The following is a 13,153-nucleotide window of genomic DNA, read 5'->3' on the forward strand; positions in this document are numbered from 1 at the left end:
TTATAATAAATAATTGATAAATGTTTATGTTAATCCTATTGCCAAAGCCGTGACTTTGAAAGACGATTTGCATCCAATACGTCTGTTTCTAACGCGTTTAGCCAATTTGTCAGCGTACTTCAAAGACAAAAGGCCACACTCCACTTCACAAAGTGGCAGTAATTGACCCTAAACGTTTCTTGCCAACCGACAATAAACAACAGAAGAAGAACTTCCTACGTTTCAAACGGAAATGTGAATTGTTCTTTTTGCTGTGCCTGTCATGCAGCTCGGCGAGCAGGAGAAAGGAGAATTGATTTGAGGCAAGGAACAGATCTTTTGCTTTTCCACGGGGCTAATATATATATAAACCTGCAGTTAAAGAAACAGTGTCATAAATAGTGGCCTGGTACTTGGTCGCATTTTTAATTTAGCAAGCGGTAACAGGGGTGAGTAAGTAAACAGGTTAACGGAGACAAGTAACCGTTGAGCCGAGAGTCAGGAAAAAAATCGAGTTTTGCACGGCTCGTTCAAGACTCGCACATCTCTATTTACTACTCACTACAACATACAACGTACGTAGCCAAACAACACGATGGCTTCATCTGTTAATTCCGACAAGAAAGAAATCAAAATAGGTGACAAACGCCTTGAGGTTTAAACACTACATTAGGAGCTGTAAAAGGATTTGAAAGCTTCAAGTTTTGACGTCGTGTGCATGTAGCAGGTTAGATAAACAAGCTAGCGCTCAATTTTCAAGTTAGCCCCCCAAAATGAGCCGAGACGTTCCCATACACAGCTGGCCTGGCTCCTACTACATACACTCAGACAAAAAGTGGGAGAATGGTACCCTGTCCCTGAGCAGAACCTCACTGCGTTTCATCTCCAACCAAACGAAGGAGAGCCTGGCTAGCTTTCTCCTCTCCAGGATCATTGAGATAAAAATGGAATCGTCCAGCTTCATTTTCAGCACCTTGACAATCTTGGAAGAAGGCAACGTCAAACACTGGTTCGGTTCCCTGAAGCCCAACAGGGCGGTGGTTTACAACGTGCTGGAGCATTTCTGGAGAGAACGCCTCATGTCCTCCGGCTCGGAGGTCAAGGGTCCCACGGAAAGTCAGCCCTCCAAAGGCCGGGAGCTCATCAGCCTTGTGGCCGGGGCTCAGAGACGACTGGAGGACACCGGGAGAGTGCTGAGCCACCAGGGAGAGCAGTTTGATAACATGATGCAAGGCCTGGAGAAGATTGAGTCTGACCTGGGGGTGGCAGATAAGTATGAGCTAGTTTTGGGAAAGAATAGAAGACTGCAAGTGCACTTGATGACATAAAAATATCCTACTAAAGAAGCACACGAGAGAAAACAGATCGAAGCAATTATTCAACAAGACACAAAGTATAAATAGAAAAAGCATATGATTTAAATGTCATACAAATTGGTGGACATCGACACAAACTGCATTGAAATGATATAATGGTATTATTCTGGGTCTGATATGTATGTTTTGTATTTATATTCCTTAACAATACAGTGGTACATCTTAAGATGGAATCCATTCCAGGAGGCGAAGTGACTAATGGTAATAAAAGCACTCTGTTCCAGTGTCACATAATACCTTTTATTAACAGTACAGGCAGAAATAAGTGTAGAAATAAGGTAACCACAACCAGTAGTAAAAACTTACTTAGAACAGTCTTACTTTAATGACTGACATTTTTTAGTGCTATTTATGTTTTTTTTTTTTTTACATACACACTTTGCAACTTTGCATGTGTCCAGCATTATTGAGGTAATTTATCACATACAACACCATAACAATAAGGAGTAGGACAGTAGGCCACAAACGTTGGTATCGCATACTGTAGATATGCGATACTGTAGATATGCGACTGTAGATATGTGAGCAACAGTGCTTACATTACATTTTAAATGGGACCTGTGTATGGAGTTGTGGACTCCTATAGAGTAGCTACACACAATAACCTGCACAGAAAAATACTGAAATACTATTGAGAAACTGATAATATCTATTTATATTGTACTATATTGTATTGACTGAACTCAAAAGTGAAACCAGCGAAAAGGTAAAAAAAATGGAGAGTAGTATACAAGCGTATTCAAAAGTTAAATTGCATGCTGAGTATGACAAATTCATATGCGTTGGCAGGTCTGCAATAATGCTGAAAGTCCTCCCTGCCAGTCAAGCCTCCCCTAACAGTTGACAGTGGACCCCAAGGGGGTCCTTCTCTGTTTTGCATAGGGGAACTTCAGAGAAAGTTATAGAGTATCTTTCTGTCTTGCAGACTCTTGTCAGAGCTGGAGTCTCCTTCCTGGTGGCCTTTCGGTAAGCTTCCCTGGAAGACTCATCAGGAGGGCAAGGCCGAAGATGCTGCTCGGGCGGCCGCAGCAGCCTACAAAGGCCCCAACAGGAGTAAAGTAATCGCTAGCATCCCTGCTGTCGTGTCCAAAGGCAGAGACTGTGACTTGAAGCCGGGCTGTCTCCTGGTGATGGTGTCCTCCCTGGAGGTGAGGGACACGAGCTGCCAGGTGCAGCACCACTTTGAGCGAAACGAAATAGACGAAATCTTGGTGCACAGCCCGTACGAGATCACGGTTAGGCAGAGATTTATTGGGAAGCCGGATGTTTGCTACCGGCTCCTTTCTGCGAAAATGCCGGAGGTGTTGTCATTGCTGGAGATGCAGTACAAGAAAAAGGTGGAGTTCACCAGTGAATATGCTGCCTTTAAGGGCACTCCTGTTTCATCTCCATGTGACGCAGAGTGCTCCATTTCTTATGATGGTAAGTGACAGACACTATAAATTTGACCACTTAGTGGCAGTATAGCACTGTTTAGCCATTACAGACACATTCCATTGCTTGTACTTGAAATAAACATCACTTGCACTCTCTAACTGTCGCCATCTCCAACCTCAGCTTTGGTGCACAGGTGCCTGGAGACAGACATCCCGATGGCCGTCCCGGCGGGAGATTTGTCTCAGCTGCAGGTGCAAGTCCTCCAGCCGACCGTCAGCCAGGCTGAAGCCCAAGAACTCAAGCAGGTGAAGTATACACAGACTCCCGACCACAAACGTGTGTATGGGACTTTCAGTTACAACCATGTGAAACAATAGGACACCCCATGTTTATTTGTTCATAATAGATACACATTAGTTAATACTACAATAGCAACTAATCTTCCTGGGGTGCATCACACAAAGCAAATTATGGCTGCAGCTGTCAAATATTTTGGTCATCAAGTATGCTACGGAAAATTTTGTCGATTAATAGGAAATAATAATTGGATAATTGGAAAAAATTTTGCTTGGTTAATTCACAAGAAAAAATATGTCTCTAAATAGTGAACAACCAATTGGTTTAATTGTATAGATAATCAAACAATAATTTATTAAAATGACATTGTGCATAGTGCAACTGGTGAGTATTTTTAGAGCTGTATATACCCATCCATCCATTTTCTATACCGCTTATCCTCATTAGGTCACAGGAGTATGTTGGAGCCTATCCCAGATAACTCCGGGCCAGAGGCGGGGTACACCCTGGACTGGTCGCCAGCCAATCACAGGGCACATATAGACAAAAAACCATTCACACTCACATTCATACCTATGGACAATTTAGGATTGCCAATTAGTCGAACATGCATGTTTTTGGAATATGGGATGAAACCGGAGTATCTGGAGAAAACCCACGCATGCACAGGGAGAACATGCAAAGTCCACGATCTCCTGACTGTGTGCCTACATGCTAACTGGCCACCGTGCGGCAGCTGTATATACCCTCCATTCATCCCTTTTTTGTGCAAGTGTCATGTGTAGCTGCTCTATACAAAGGAATGAAAATGAGCATCATAGTTCTCCTTTAATAACAGCGCCACTACGTGGTGTATTTGTCAGAAGAACAGGAGCACATGCAACACAGTAAAGGTGCATGTTCCGATATATTTTCACCCTTTTGTGTGAATCGGTTCAGTAGATGAGTTACAAACATGGGTGTGTCCTTATTTTTTCCCAACACTATGCTGCAGTTAGAATTACTTGCTACTATCAGGTATTAATAGTACCCAGTGGTACCCAAATATGTATTCAAATATCTGCCTTTTCAAAGACATTGCATCGGAGACAGAACAGGAGCAAAATATTAGAAAGTGTTCTCTGTAAGATGCAACAGCAAACCACAACAACAATATTGTTAAGTGAATAGCTCTCTGACAGTGTTTGACAGAAGTGATGGTTCAAATGGTGCAGCTGTACCCAATGAAGTGGTGGAGGTGGGTTTGAACTCAAATGGCAGCGCCCGTAGTAAATAATCATTCGGGTTTAGTAGCATGTATTTTAATAGTTCCGTTCCAAGCCACAATTCATACGCTGGGATTTTTTCTCTGCTTTTTATGCCTCAAGCTTTCGGTGAGACCACAAACCAAAGTCCGTGCAGGCTGTAAGGGCGGAAAAGAGACACGGTTGGTTCATGGGGTGGGACTGCACGACACGTTGGTGCTCTCAGAGACACGGAACACCAGAATAGTCAGTTCAAGGGATTTGTGTGTGCCCCCCGCCCCAAAAACCTGGCAGAACACAGAACACTTATTATCACGGTGCTAATTATTATCACACAGAGTGTGACGTGCTTTTCTAACTTCCTTCTGATTTGAACACATCAACAGCGGTACAATTCCAACACCATTTACTGTTTGTATCTCCAACTCACACACATTTCTAGTCCAGACAGTCCTCATTCTCATTACAAGAATGTGAGATGCATTCAGGGACACTCCAAACATCATTGTGTGTGTAAGTAAATAAACAGGAAGATAAAATATTCTTGTTGCTCACTTCGTAACTCTTAATTTGGATGTATATTTCAAGAGTCGAGTGTTTTTTAGACTTCTGTGGTATTTTTTTAGCTTGAAAGTCAATTCATTTGGAGCTGTTGATGCATACAAATATATATCCTGTCATATATCGTCCTGTCATTTATCTAAGATATTTAAATTTAAATTGATCATATTCATAGATGCCAATGGTAATTAATCATGATGAATTAATTTTGTAATTTAAGTCTGTTTAATTAACCTTTTTTAAACCATTTTAATCATTTGACAGCCTTACACTGCCGGAATGTGATGTTTTTACCAAAAACGTGTGTGCACACGTGCGCTTGTGCAGATGCTAATGCAGCTGAAGAACCTGGCTCTGGAAGCAGAGACGGAGCTGGAGCGGCAGGACGAGGCACTGGACGTCCTGACCAGCTCTACGGACCGAGCCACCTTGCACATTGAGAAGCACACCTGCCGTATGAAGCGACTGCTGTGAGGACAACCAGAGACATTAACTGTATTTATTATTTATTACGTATTGGCATTTAACTATGACCCTTTTGCAAACCTGGAAGGCATCACATCACAAATCCATTTAAAGCTGGACATTTTTTAATATCGGTCATCATTACTTATAACTTTCATTTCCTGGGATGTTGAGCAGACAGAATGACATGCACACATGAAAACGATGCATAGAGCATACATTTAATGCATGCTCCATTGCTGTTTTACAGCTAATATAAGACATGCCCATCACATCTTGCATGACTGTCACTGTCCGTATAAGATTAAAAAAAACTGCTGAAATAACCCCTACCTGTGTAATATGCATCCTCTAAAGGAGTCAAATATGTGTATAAGACTCGTGGATATTAATGATGTCTGTAGTCGATCACTGTAGCTGTTTAAATACATGCAACAGCAACATGACAATTACTTTAATAAGGAATGCATGAACAATAATTGACTCATCATCCTCTGTCATTGAAAAGATTCAAATCCAATGAAATAAACCATAACCATCATTATTTGTTGGAGTTGCTCCTTTTTTTTAGTATTAAAGAGTATCTTGCCCAAGAATACTTAACATACTTAACATAATCACAGGATGACGGAGGATCAAACCCTCAACCTTCAGTTTGGGAGACGAACACTTGAGCCAAGCTGCCATGCTGTTTTTGTAAACAATTAGAAACTAAAGAACAATTAATGTACTGTGTAATGTAATTTTACTTAAACTAGTCGAAGTACAATAAAATACATGCAGAAATAAGAGTAGAGTTTTAAGAGTTTATATCAAATAAAATACAATTTAATTAAGAACTAAATAAAAAAAAATTTTTGAAATGAAATAAAATTGCCTGGCAACAGAAAAACTAATTGAATCAAGGGAATTATGTCAATGTTGCTTCTAAAAAAAACCTCAGGTAAAATGTTTAAAATAAACAATGTATTTCAAATATGCATTGTTATAATTAAAAACAAATAGTATTCTTGTCTTAACACAAAACTACAACCTCTAAAACCTTAGAGGGAAACTGGCAGGCAACAGCAATAAGATAAAAAAAAAAAAACAAAGTTCTTGTTATGGAAGGATTTATTTGCATGTGGTAAACTGCTTTAGTTGAAGTGTCATGTCAGTATTGTAAGCAGCTTGACTATACAGACTGGAATCTGCAATCATTTGAGTTGAATAATCAGACATTAAAGTCTATTAGAACAGTATGTGTCAGTGAAGCGGGCCTCCAGAATTCTTTCTTTACTCCTTGACAAAAATCAACAAAGTGACGCCCTTCATAGCCGGACTCCATTGTGACAAATTACAACAGAGAAGTGGAAAACACCGGCAAACTCCAAACGGATGCAATTACTGTGTAAGCGAGTGCTCGCCACTCATATAACATCCTGTTGGCAACAAATGAAAGTTGGACCGCTTTGACCAAACGCTTTTGGCTGCCTACTCCCAGACAGTCAGCTTTGAAGCCATCATCCCAAACGGATGCTCCGTTTTGACGTGGTGAAGTGGCGGCGAGAACACCACACATGCTGGCAAGAATTCCACAAGCTGGCTGGCGTGGTTTGGAAGCAGTCTCGCAGTACGCAAGGAAGTCTGACCACAGATGCACGAGATGGTATGGCTACATAGTGGGAATCAGCTGGCCTTGACTTCCAAACACTGTGAGGCGTGTGCTCTTGCTGGAAGCAGCGTGACTCTGTTGATGGAGTCACGCAGAAAAACAGGAAAAAAATGTGGGGCTGCAAGAGTACTTGCATGCGTTTAAGTCAAGTAGAAAGATCATCCTTGGGAATGTTTTTCACCGTTGTTCCTTCATTGTTTTCCTATTCAACCACTGACGTCACCCATCCTATGTGACAAGATGACCTCACAAATGCTCCTCAAAGATTCTATGTGATAGGAGCTGTTTTTAAGGACCTACTGAGTAAATACTGGTCAAAGATCCTCTATACGATTAAACCATTGTACTGTTTTTAATGACATAGCGCTGTTTTTAAGGACCTACTGCATAAATACCGGTCAAAGATCCTCTATATGATGAAACCATTCTACTGTTTTTAAGGACATAGCGCTGTTTTTAAGGACCTACTGCATAAATACCGGTCAAAGATCCTCTATATGATGAAACCATTCTACTGTTTTTAAGGACATAGCGCTGTTTTTAAGGACCTACTGCATAAATACCAGTCAAAGATCCTCTATATGATGAAACCATTCTACCGTTTTTAAGGACATACTGCAAACATGCTGGTCAAAAATCCTCTATATGATGAAACCATTCCACTGTTTTTAAGGACATAGTGCTGTTTTTAAGAGCCTATTGCATAAATACTGGTCAAAGATCCTCTACAGGATGAAACCATTCCACTGTTTTCAAGGACATACTGCAAAGATGCTGGCCAAAGATCCTCTATATGATGAAACCATTCTACTGTTTTTAAGGACATACTGTAAAAATGCCGGTCAAAGATCCTCTATACGACAAAGCTACTACTATATTTTAAGGATGCAACACTGTTTTTAAGTCTCTACTCTGTAAATGTTGATCAAAGATCCTCGACACCTGACAGGAGTGCAATGCTGTTTTTGAGAGCCTACTGCAAAAATTATTGTCAAAGGTCCTTTTTATGACAAAATCGACTGTTTTTAAGGACCTATTCTAAAAATGCTGGTCAAAGATGCACAATATGGAACAGCAACACTGTGCTGTTTTTAACGACATACTTCAAAAACACTGGTCAAAGATCCTCTCTGTGACAAAAGCACTCTAATGTTTAAGGACCTACGGAGAAAATGCTAGCCAAAGATCATATATATATACATGGCAACACGACTGCAGTTTTTAAGGGTGTACTGCAAAAATGTTAGACAAAGATCGTCTGGATGACAAGAGTGCTCCGCTGTTTTTAGGAATCTGCTGTAAAAATGTTGGTTGCTTCTTGTACTGAACTTGTAAACCAGTCTGATGTCATTCACGGGCCGAATTTGCCTCGCAGTCCGCCAGTTGAATGTCCTTGTATCAGAGGAATGATTAGACCACGTCTGGTTTGGTTTTTGGCCTCTCCTCACCAGCGCAGGTGTTGTCGGGGTTTCCATTTGCTGAGGGAGTTTCTAGTTTCAGGAAATATGTTCTGTTGGTTAATGTTAGAACTGGGAGAAAAACCTTCCTGGAAGAAAGGTGATTGAGTCCAAGTGGGGGGTGGATGCACTGTACGACAACAGAAACACATGCAGGCACACCTGTGCTCATGTTTGTCTTTTTAGTTCCCGTTGTTGTTTACATGCAGATCTCTGATGTTGGTTTGAGCCAATGTGGCTGTCAATGTGGTACTATCCCAGGTGCTGAGCTCATTGATGACATCATGTGACCACACAAGCAGCAATAAGGAAAATTAGTTTTTTTTGGTTTGTTTCAGAGCTCCCCCTAAAGGGCTAAATTGTAACTTGTAAGCCAATATAGTAAATATACTGTAAATGAATGATGGGAAGCACACATTTCTTGGGATCTCTATCCAATAAACAAATAAATTCAGAGACGTTGGTTAGATTCCCCGCTCGGGCATCTCTGTGTGGAATTTGCATGTTCTTCCCGTGCATGCGTGGGTTTTATCCGGGTGCTCCGGTTTTATCCGGGTACTCCGGTTTCCTCCCAAAAAATTCATCCTGAGCAGCGCTCGAGCTAATGGGGTTATACACAAGGCAGCCAAAACAAGCATGACTGGCTGCGATGTGGTGAAATCCCCTGATGTAACCGAAGTTCTTTCTACTCTTATGTAGCACAAGATGATGTGATAAGTGTTTCAAAAAAAGGTGTTGGGAATGACCTGCCCCTTTATGAGAGACTCATTTAGCAATACAGCATCACCTCCACGAAACACATCATTAACTCTCAAGGTGAAGAAATATTCTATAAAGATGCCTTTTTTAGCCGATGGGTTTCGTTTAGTCTAGTTTGAACACGCTTACATTTAAGTACATTGTTATACGCTTACACAATTCAACTTTTCTGAAACAGAGTAGGAAAAACTTTTCCATGTATACTTGGCCATCACTTTGTCTTAAGAACTAAAGCAAAACAGGGGAACTGCACTTTTTTGGAATTTTGACCATCATTCACCAGGTGAAACATGAACACATATTTATTTCCATTTTCTGTCCATTCTAGCATGCGAAAACAAATTAATATAAGCTAGCCAACAATGGAGGTCATGGAAAGCAATAATATTGTCACTCAAACCCTCACAAGAAAAAGAGTCCAAATTATTTAGAAAGGAGCACATTTCGTCATTATCCATAATTGTGTATTCACTCTTCCTGCTCTGTGATTGGCCAGTCACACACTGCGACCGCCCCTACCGAGACTGACTCTGTAGGCTGCAGCCACAGAGGAGTTGCGGTGCCTCATTCACATACATGTGCAATTGGCAAGTTGAAAACGACTTGAGTGACGTTGCCCACTGCCTCCGCTTTATTAGCTTTTCCTCAGCTCATCTCTATTTCAGTTTGTATCCAAAGTTACTTGTTTCGTAATGTGCGCAGTGCATTTAACAAGACAGCACTGTGCAGGCTTTTGTTGCATTCGTCACTTATACAACATCTTAGGTAGCATGACCGCTTTTTTCCTTGAAATATATTTTTGTCTCATTCCATGAAGTCATAAAACAGGTGGCAGTACACAGACAGTGGTAACAGTAACCTGAATTGACTGGCCACAAAATTAGGTACACGAGTACAAGTACAAGAGCTGCATCAAACATCCTGACTGTATGGCTATCGTACTACATTATATACTACATAAGCGTGGTAAAATACTTTATTGCACCCCTCTCAATACGTTGCAGTACTGTGTGTATGTTGCAGTCTTAAACCTTTACATTTGTACATTACACAAAGCAGAGCTGTATACACTCACTTCCTGTTTATGTCATGCCCACCCCAAGTACAGATACGGGTACAGAAAACTAAAACAAGTTAAATTAAATTGTGGCACAAACATCTGCATAAAAACAAAACTCTGGAGAAATACAATTGGTGAAATGATAAACTGAGCTCAGTAAAAATTATTTTTTTCTGTTCTGGATTCAAAGTACCTCCATATTATTGAGTTACTGCTAATACCTTCTTCCACCGCTGACGAGGTAGTCAGTTTGCTTCCACTGAGCCTCTGGGCTTCTGCTCCAGAGGCATAAGGGAGATGGAGCGCAAATCCAGTCTATATCGATGTCAACGATATGGTTGGTTTTGATATCATGCTTAAAGTAAATATCAATATTTTTAAAACATCGATTTATCACCTGGCATTAGTGAATAACACTCGATGTTATTGGCAGAATAACTGTTATGAACTGATATCTAATTTGTGTGCCAATATCGGCACATTATGGCGCATTCCTACAATACAGCATATACAGTACACTGTATAGTTACCCATGCTGAGATGTAGCCAATTGATCACTTTATGATCCTAAAATGCATACTATATTTCCTTTCATTAAAAGGCTATCTATAAAGCTCCACAAACAGGTTGTCAGGCCAAGAGGCAGCCTCAAGTCCTTTTACAAGCAGGCACCCCCCAAAATGTCTGTTTTTAGTGGCTCTGACTGCAAATGGAAACACTTAACTCCCACAATAAATTCACCAATCCCACAGCGGACGGACCCCCGGCTACTAAGTGACAAATTTGCAAATTTATATTTTAAACATCAAATCTTCTTGGATGTCGTAATGGCTTTGGACTACGTGAACCCATAAGAGAGGACTAAAAAATAAAGAGGGTTGTTGCTCTGGCGAGCGTTCTGCAGTTTGATTAAAATTAAAGATGTGCCTTCTCCCCTCCCACCTCGCTGGGTAAAAATAGCCATTCTTGGTTAGTCATTTTGTGTGCAAAGTAAATACACAGGCCAGTGATCTGGAGGACGGCAATTGTTTAGGCTCATGCTTAGAGGACATGGGGCGTTTGGGGGTGGGTGTAGTGGTTCTTGTGTGTTCCACATGAAACAGCAACCATGGTGCACACACCAGTGGGGTCACCCTGTGTAAGCATAATTAAAGGCCCTGCGTGTTAACTCACGGAATGATGAGTTTGCAAACTGATGAGGCCATCTTGCACTACTGAAATAATCCCAGTTATCATGCTCGGTTTTGAAGGTGTGGAGACGGATTCATGTACTAGCAGTTGAGTAAGTAGATTTGCTATTGAAATATCGCCTCGACTACGACGTGACGCCATCCCGTGTTTTGCTGAGGGCCAGGAAAAGCATAACAAACAGCTGGGTTTGTGGGGGGAGGGGGGTCGTTTTGTTGGGGATTGAGCCCCACGCAGCGTTGTGGAATTTAATTGAAGAACTATCAAGGTTTGTGTGCTGGTTATTGTGTGTAGCTGCTCTATAGGAGTCCACAACTCAATACAAAGGGCTGGAAAATTAAGCTCCTTTTAAAAGTAAAGTTAAAATCTTGTCTCGTTTTCACAGACCCAATCTAGTTTTGTCTTATGACACCCCTCATGTTCTGAACATAACAGTTTTGTTAGCATGCTAATAAAACGGTAACAGTAGCCAGAAGTCAATGATTACATCGTAATAACATCAAACAAGTTCTGTGCTAAGTAACACAGTTATCCACATCATCACTACATACAGAACAATATCAGTTACACCATTTCCTTCAAAACAACCACCTATTTGAGGTATTTGGTCAGGATTGAGAGCGCAACACAGTACAGAAACAGCATTTGTGAAAATTACAAACAACTTCGTCACTGCATCAGACAAAGGCCTCGTTGAACATTAGCATGAGTGCTAGCAGCGCTAGTTAACAGCTTTGTGCAACTTTGGGCGGATTCACCCCTAAATTTGCTGAAATTACATGACCGCAGGGACACTCAACGTAAGAGTTCCTCTATATTTGAGTACACAAGTAGATGAAAACACAATTACAATGTAGAAGTTAAAATTTCATCATCAGTATTTATTTGTTTTGTCATCCATGTATTCATAGCAACATATGACCATTCTTACCTGCAGCTAGGGTGTCGCAAACAGTATTCAAAAACCGTCTAAAACCTCTTAAATTGGGATTATTTCCATAACTTTAAGGAATTTTTTGGACAACACCTATTTTGTGGATACTCCTTCCGCAATCCCAGATGCTTTGTAACCTCAAGGGGGATAAGGGGGCACGGGGGGAAGCCGCCAGCAAGTATGTAACTGGAGAAGATGAAGCGAGAGCAAGAGAGGCTAGCTTGGTGTGCTTCGGAGAGGCCCAAACCAATATTACCAGATGTTTACCCAGCCCGTCCATATGTGGACTGTATACTGAACGTAGGCATACGATTGGTTTGAGAATCATGAACCTTTGACCTCTTGTCAACCGCAGAAGAGAGGCGACCGTGAAGCCTGACGCGCAAACAGGAAAACGGAGCGTCTCTCAATCAGGAATCTCCTTTTATTGTAGGCAAGCATGCACTCCGCAACGATGCCACCTGGTTCCAATTAAAGCATTGAATATCAAAGACAATCACTCCCATTTTAACGTGCATTCTTTATGCGTTTATTTGGATGGGAAATTTGTGGGTGGAGCCCTCCGCTAATTGGTATGGGAAACTTGCACCTGTGGTAGACCGATGTTTTGAGAAGTCAGAAGCGTCGAATATTTGCGTTCTGTCCTTTTGGAGAGGGAGCCCGACTTTGTGTGAAAAACAATTCCAGACGGCATGTGATGTGGAAGATTTTCTGGAACAATACGGCTGCGTGGTGGTTAGGAGTTTTCCAGGATTTTATTTCAAAGGCTCATATAATTTGTCAGTCATCATGAACCCTTTAA

At 41.2% G+C, this 13,153-nt stretch overlaps 1 protein-coding gene across 1 annotated transcript; it reads left to right on the forward strand.

The window, feature by feature from the left end:
• Positions 1-210: 210 nt before the first annotated feature.
• Positions 211-5,866, forward strand: snap47 (synaptosome associated protein 47). Its single transcript, XM_058066858.2, has 4 exons — positions 211-1,252; positions 2,281-2,777; positions 2,913-3,037; positions 5,162-5,866. The coding sequence occupies exons 1-4, from the start codon at positions 753-755 to the stop codon at positions 5,306-5,308; spliced, it is 1,269 nt and encodes a 422-aa protein (XP_057922841.2). The 5' UTR covers positions 211-752; the 3' UTR covers positions 5,309-5,866.
• Positions 5,867-13,153: the final 7,287 nt, after the last annotated feature.

This window comes from Doryrhamphus excisus, linkage group LG6 (assembly GCF_037039965.1).
Source record: "Doryrhamphus excisus strain RoL-2023G ecotype Guam linkage group LG6, RoL_Dexc_Guam_v1.1, whole genome shotgun sequence".
In the NCBI taxonomy this organism is placed as follows: Eukaryota; Metazoa; Chordata; class Actinopteri; order Syngnathiformes; family Syngnathidae; genus Doryrhamphus; species Doryrhamphus excisus.

Coding starts and splice junctions, on each gene's coding strand:
- snap47 (XM_058066858.2), top strand. CDS start 753: ATGAGCCGAGACGTTCCCATACACAGCTGGCCTGGCTCCTACTACATA. Junction 2,778..2,912: donor GTGCTCCATTTCTTATGATG/GTAAGTGACAGA, acceptor CTCCAACCTCAG/CTTTGGTGCACAGGTGCCTG. Junction 3,038..5,161: donor AAGCCCAAGAACTCAAGCAG/GTGAAGTATACA, acceptor GCGCTTGTGCAG/ATGCTAATGCAGCTGAAGAA.